This window comes from Aquarana catesbeiana, linkage group LG01 (genome assembly GCF_042186555.1).
Source record: "Aquarana catesbeiana isolate 2022-GZ linkage group LG01, ASM4218655v1, whole genome shotgun sequence".
In the NCBI taxonomy this organism is placed as follows: Eukaryota; Metazoa; Chordata; class Amphibia; order Anura; family Ranidae; genus Aquarana; species Aquarana catesbeiana.
The window spans coordinates 2,609,734-2,617,258 of record NC_133324.1 but is presented as its reverse complement, the minus strand read 5'-3'; the positions used below and the strand labels follow the sequence as shown (position 1 = coordinate 2,617,258).

Genomic DNA, 7,525 nt, shown 5'->3' with positions numbered 1-7,525 from the left:
TTTCAAACGCAATTTTTTGGGAAAAAATACACTTTAATGAATTTTAATGCAAAAAAAAAAAAAATACAATTTATAATCCAATTTTTGTGGGTGAAATATAAAAGATGATGTTACGCCGAGTACATAGATACCTAACATGTCACGCTTTAAAAATGCGCACAGTCGTGGAAATGGCGGCAAACTACGACACTTCAAAAATTTCCATAGGCGACTCTTTAAAAGTTTTTTAAAATTACTAAGAACCCACAAACATTATATATATATATATTTTTTTTAGCAAAGACCCTAAAGAATAAAATGGCAATCGTTGCAATTTTTTGGGGAAAAAATACAATTTAATGAATTTTAATGCAAAAAAAAATACAATATTTAAAAATCTCCACAGGCGACGCTTTAAAAGTTTTAAAATTACTAAGACCCCACAAACATTATATATTTTTTTTTTAGCAAAGACCCTAAAGAATAAAATTGTGATTGTTATGGTGGTGATGGTGTTATATATATATATTTATATATTTATCAGAGACCCTAGAGAATAAAATGGCATTTGTTGCAATTTTTTATGTCAGATGGTATTTGCGCAGCGGTTTTTTCAAACGCAATTTTTTTGGGGGAAAAATATACACTTTACTGAATTTTACTGAATTTTAATGCAAAAAAACCACAATATATAACTCCATTTTTTTGGGGGGGGTGAAATAAAAAAGATGTTGTGACACGGAGTAAGTAGATACCTAACATGTCACGCTTTAAAATTGCGTGTGATTGCGTAAATGGTGAAAAAATTACAAATCTTAAAAATCTCCATAGGGGACGCTTTAAACATTTTAAAATTACTTAGAATCCACAAACATTATATATATATATATATATATATATATATATATATATTTTTTAAAGCAGAGGCCCTAGAGAATAAACTGGTGGGTTTTGCAATTTTTTTTGTCCCACGGTATTTGCGCATGCGGTTTTTCAAACGCAATTTTTTGGGGGGAAGAAATACACTTTAATGTAAAAAAAACACAATATATAACTCAATTTTTTGGTGAAATATAAAAGATGACGTCACGCCAAGTAAATAGATACCTAACATGTCACGCTTTAAAATTGCGCATGCTTGTGGAAATGGCGACAAATATGTTTGCGGCGATACCTCACATGTGTGGTGCGAACAACGTTTACATGTGCGTGTGCGACTTGCGTATGCATTCGTTTCTGCGCGTAAAGCACGGAGGAATGGGGGCACTTTACCTTTTTTTTCTTTTTTTTTTTTTTACACTATCCCTTTAATCTTTTATATATATATATATATATATATATATATATATATATATATATATATTTTTTTTTTTTTTTACACTATCTCTCTAATTTTTTTATATTTATATTTTTTTACACTATCTCTTTAATTTTTTAATATTTTTTTTAATCACTTTTATTCCTATTAGAAGGAATGTAAACATCTCTTGTAATAGAAATAGGGAGTGACAGGTCCTCTTTATGGAAAGATCCGGGGGCTATAAGACCCAAAATCTCTTCTTTACCTTTGAAAGCAAACGAAAAAAAAAAAATCTGATATTATACTTTAAAAAAAATAGTTTACTTCCTCCCTAGACAGGAAGTGACATCATGACGCCTCTCTGGTCCTCCTAGATCATAGAGGTGATTGGAGACGATCTGGTCTTTCCTCACCTCTATGGTGAGCTGTTTCTCGGATTAGCTGGTAAAAAGGGGAAACGGAATTTCTTTTACAAGGAAGAGAATTGCCGGCTTTAAAAATAATACATCGGGGTTATGGCTGATTAGACGGCAAACCTCTTCAGAGCCGCAACGTATATATATACAGGGCCTGGAAAAAATATTCATACCCCTTGAAATCCCCCACATTTTGTCACGTTACAACCAAAAAACGTCAATGTATTTTATCGTATGGCAGTGGTGAAGTGGGCGGAGTATTCTCTCGGCAGTAATGGAGAAGCTCCTCTAAATTTTTTTTTTTTTTTTTTAGCTTAGCTTTATAGCTATCACAAGGAGTGAACAGCGCCCCTTGTGGTGGCTTTGGGTCGGGACAGGTCCTCTTTATATAGAGATCAGAGGAGATCTACACAACGGAAACATTCGCTCATTAAATGAGTCATTTCCCTTCATATTCGTTATGTTGGAATCATTCGATCTTCCCGATTCTTTTGGATATTTGTTATTTTCAAATTCCAAATGGAAACATATTGCAAAAAAGGTATAAAAGGTGAAATAAGATGATGATTCCTCTACTTAGGCTGCTTTATAGAATAAAATAGAATAAAATAAAATAAAACAGAATTGAATAGAATAGAATAGAAAATAAAATAATAGAATGGAATAGAAAATACAGGAATAGAACAGAATTGAATAAAACATAAGAGAATAGAAATAAGGTGATATACAGTAAGGTATAAAAGTGAAACAAGATGATGATTCCTACTTAGGCTGCTTTATAGAATAAAATAGAATAAAATAAAACAGAATTGAAAAGAGTAGAATAGAACAGAAGAGACTAGAGTGGAATAGAGTAGAAAAGAATAGAAATAAAGAGAAAATACAGGAATAGAATAGAATTGAATAAAACATAGTAGAATAGGAATAAGGTGATATACAGTAAGGTATAAAAGTGAAATGATGATTCCTACTTAGGCTGCTTCATAGAATAGAATAGAACAGAATATATTCAAACAACACTGAATAGAGTAGAATAGAACAGAATAGAATAGAACATAAAGGAATATAATAGCATAGAATAGACTAGAAGTCAGTTGATATACTGTAAGGTATAAACGTGAAATAAGGTGATGATTCCTTTACTTAGGCTGCTTTATAGAATATAATAGAAAAGAATAAAAAAGAAAATAAAAGAATAGAATAACATAGAATAGAATATAAAATAATAGAACAGACTAGAAATAAGGTGATATACAGCAAGGTATAAAAGTGAAATAAAATGACGATTCCTCTACTTAGGCTGCTTTATAGAATAGAATAGAAAAAGAATAAAATAGAATAGAATAGACTAAATGGAATCAAACAGAATAGGAAATAAAGAATAGAATAAAACTCAAAATAAATTAATAGAATAGAAAATGAAGAAATAGAATAGAAAAGAATGGAATAAAATAGCATAGAAGAGAATTTAAAAAATATTTTATTCTATTATTTCTATTTTATTCTTTTGTTTTCCAATCTACTCTTTTATATTCTGGTCTATTTCTTTATTGTCTATTTTATTCTCTTCTACTCTATAGTAGTCTTTTACATTCTGTTTTATTCTATTCTTTCATTTCCTGTTCTATTCTAGTCTGTTCTATTCTGTTCTATTCTAGTCTGTTCTATTCTATGTTATTCTGTTTAGTCTATTCCATTCTTTTATTTTCTATTCTAGTATTTTCTCTTCTATTCTATAAAGCAGCCTGAGTAGGAATCCTCATCGTATTTCCCTTTTATACCTTTCTGTATTTATTACAATATGTTTCCATTTTGAATTTGTTTTCATTTTCAGATTCAGTTCATTTGTTTCGTTCTCATTTATTTTGGATCCATTGAAATTTGTTACTATTGTGATTTGGAAATTTGGATAGATTCTGAATCTCCGAATAACGAAGATTCCATGTGAATTTCTATTGGTAATGAATGTCTATTGGAGCCGCGATCTCTCCTCTGTCCTCCAAGGCAGCCAATCATAGAGATCTGTGCGATCGGCTGATTCCCGGACTGTGCCGGCCGGGACAACACAGAACTGAACCCGGAAGTGAGGAGATTTGCTCCCGGCTTCATTCATCATAGAGGGGTTTGTAGAATGGATGTTCCTCCATCTCCTCTGTGGGCAGCCGACCATTTCCAGCAGTCCCGGGGCTCCTTGGTGGAAGAGGAGAACCTGTGAACGGAGGCCGGTGGAGGTCGTACGTATACGGCCTAAGGACGGGAAGTGGTTAATCCCCCCACCAGTTTTGTACCTCTGTCTGTTTAATGAGCACTAGAGGTGAAAGCTAGAAGCAGAATTCAGGACCAACTGTTCATACTGTCCATGTCCATAATGATGGTCATGTTGTTCACGTTCACCAATTCATCACATGGATCTTCTTAGCAACAATTCCCACCAAGAAACGTTCATTGAGAAATGTTCTGTTTTCAGTCACGTCCTGGTCTTTGCATTTCAGAATAGTTGGGAGGATCTATTACTGAGAAAAAAGTCTCTGAATCACCTTATCGACGTTGGGCAATAAAGACATATTGTACCTTCTCAATATATCATCCGGAATGAGGTGTTCTGAGGTGATGTCGTTCCTCATTTTGTGTCTACAGTGGAAGGTGATGGCCATACCTGATTCTAGATTCACCCAATGTCTGCTGTGTTTCAGAGCTGAGTGGATGGAGGTCTGAAATACATCCCTGGGGTTCACAATCATTTTGCGGTTATTAAAAACCTTCCAATCAATAGGTTCTCGAAAGCTGTGACGGAGAATATTGACCCCAGGAATGTGAGACCACAGGTCAAATCCAGAGCTGTTGACTGAATTCGGGAAGACGTGATTCTCAACACAGAAGACACTTGTATCTGGGTGTTTATTCTGCAGACTCTCCATCAGGGATGACCAGTCCCAGTCCTTGACTGGAAAAATAATTTCATCAATGTCATTGAGGAGAACAAACTTACTTTTGTACATGTTCCTGTATAGACAATCATTTAGGGATGCAGTTTGTCCAAAATATCCAATCTCAGCATTGAGTCCTTTGGAATATCGCCATTCTATTGTTGTCTGGAGATGGCGGTCTATTGGCCATGGCACCACCTCTAGAGTTCCTTCATCAATGTAATGACGTAACACCTTATCTACATCCTGGGAACAGTTGGTGTTATAGATAGTCACTCTGGAGGCCCCCAGAATCTTGTACATCTCAATACTCTGGATCATCTGGAGGACATTGTTGTAGTTTCCATACAAAGTAGAAATACAGACGGTGAAATTGGAGGAGATTGGTTGTGGTGGACGGTTCCTGACTTCAAACAGGAGGCTCTGACTTGTATTTGTGGAATTAGTTGCAGAGAAAGACATATAAGTGTAATCACACCCAGAAGGTTCTGCACATAGAAGATCTGCTGTTCCATATGGGAACCCAAATCTGTCACTGTGAAGATCTATTTCTGCCCTGACAGAGATGTTCTGGTTGGAGGAACAATGGAAGATACAGTAGAGTTCTTTCACAGATACATGGATGATGGCGATGACCCGGACTGATTGGCCAAGTCTAGGCTCATAATACGGGGAGATGATAAATGTTCGACTGTCCAGAGCTGTAATGGTGTCTGTAACAATGGGAGGTCCATGAGATCTCATCTTGGGATGTCTGATTTCTACATAGTAGGAGAAAGCAATGACAACAATGCAAATAAATATGGATATTGTGTAGAATATGACTGTTTTATGTCTCCACATTCTGGTCTCCTCAGGTGATCACAGCTGTAAGAAGATAAGAAAGAGAAAGTAAGAGCATAAAATAAGTTCAGTGAGGTTTAAATCTGTAATCTCGATTCAAGTGAAATTGCCAATATACTCAAGTCCCACCAGTCTCTGTACCAGAGGAGCTTACACTCTAATATCCCAACATTACACACTATTATCTGTTTGCCTCATGTAGGAGTATGGCGGCAAAGCAGCTTTCCTGCGCGGGATCATATAACTAATAAGTGATCCAGCACTTCCTGGTAGGGGGTGCACGCCCACGGCCACCGTGCCGGCTGTAATTGGTCACAGTACAAGCCGATCTTCAGGTGCCGACACCCACTGACTGATTACCAGCACCCACTGATCAATGAGGAAGAGCTCTGTAAATGTAGAGCTCCGTCCTGTCAGAGGTTGTGGTTTTTGTTTCCCTGCAAAACACATCCCTTAGTAAAAACATCTCACCGTGAATGCACCAAGTACTGATAGGCACACTTTTAACCCCTTGATTGCCCCTAGATGTTAACTCTTTCCCAGCCAGTGTCATTAGTACAGTGACAGTACATATGTAGCACCCTCTAGTGTGTGCTACTAGAGGTGAGAGTAGGCAAACTATAGTCTGGCCCAGGGATAAGCCTGAGCCATGGAATCTGTTTCAGGGTTACTAGAGTTCAGGGCTGGATGACTCTTCCTGGCAGCTCTCTGGTCCCGCCATCCATTTCTAGAATGTTGGAGAACATTCCAAAAAATAGTGGGTGGAGGCCAGGGGGGGTTGCCTTGAATATTTAGGGGCCCTTAGCCAATTTCCAGGTTGGGGGCCTGGCAGGGAGCTAAGGAGCTCCTAAATAGATATGGGCCATGCCAGCAGGGGAGTCGGGTGGAAGATGGAGAAGCAGTGCTGAGGAGAGGCTTTCAGTTGCCCTTGAGAGACCCCTGCTGGGGAGGGGTTTTTACCTCTGGCTTTTTATTGATCTTTATGTAATCAGTGCAGTTTGAGTTGTGTCATGTTCTTATAGTTCTTGAAGTTGCATTTATGAATGAACATAGAGTTGGTATTGGAAGGTGGCCATGATATTGTGATTATGCGGCTTCCACTTTCTGATTGTATTTAACACACACCCGGTGAAGAGCAGGGACACTCGAAATTGTTGTGTATTATACATGCTTATACATTAATAAAAGATTCATGTAGAGGAGGAACATGAGAGGGGATGGAGGGTTGGGGTACTGGAGGTACTGGTGGTGAGGAGGAAGAGGACAGTGGTGCTAAAAGTAAAGAGAAGGTTTGGGGTGCTGTAGGTGAGAAGGGTTGGGATGCTGGTGGTAGTAAGGAGGGTTGGGGGGCTGTAGGTGAGGAGAAAGGTTGGTATGCAGGTGTTGGTGAAGAGGGTTGGGGTGCTGGTGGTGAGAAGGAGGGCTGGGATGTTAGTGGGGAAGAGAAGGAGGAGGATTGTGGTGCTGGTGGTGAGAAGGAGGGTTGGGATGCTGGCGGTAGTAATTAGGGTTGGGATGCTGGTGATTGTGAGGTGGGTTGGGGTGCTGTAGGTGGAAAGGAGGGTTGGGATGCTGATGGTAGAAAGGAGGGTTGGGGTGCTGTAGGTGAGGAGGAGGGTTGGGATGCTGGCGCCGGTGAAGAGGGTTTGGGTACTGGTGGTGAGAAGGAGGAGAGCTGGGGTGTTAGCGGGGAAGAGAAGGAGGAGGGCTGGGGTGCTGAAAGTGAAGAAGAGGTTTGGGGTGCTGTAGGTCAGGATAAGAGTTGGGGTGCTAGTGTTAGTAAGGAGGGTAGGGGTGCTGTAGGTGAGGAGGAAGATTGGAATACTGGTGTTGGTAAGAAGGGTTGGCTGAGGATGAAGAGAGTTGGGAAGCTGGAGGTGAGGAGCAGGAGGGTTGAGTTGTTGGTGGTAGTACGGAGGGTTGGGGTGCTGTAGGTTAGAAGGGTTGGGATACAGGTGTTGGTGAAGAGGGTTGGGGTGCTGGTGGAGAGAAGGAGGAGAGCTGGGGTGATAGCGGGGAAGAGAAGGACTGGGGTGCTGTAGGTAAGGAGGAGGTTTGGG

The 7,525-nt window shown here is 38.9% G+C and overlaps 1 protein-coding gene across 1 annotated transcript; it reads right to left on the bottom strand.

The window, feature by feature from the left end:
* Positions 1-1,339: 1,339 nt before the first annotated feature.
* Positions 1,340-5,399, bottom strand: LOC141129365 (beta-1,4-galactosyltransferase galt-1-like). Its single transcript, XM_073617372.1, has one exon. The coding sequence runs from the start codon at positions 5,364-5,366 to the stop codon at positions 4,206-4,208; it is 1,161 nt and encodes a 386-aa protein (XP_073473473.1). The 5' UTR covers positions 5,367-5,399; the 3' UTR covers positions 1,340-4,205.
* Positions 5,400-7,525: the final 2,126 nt, after the last annotated feature.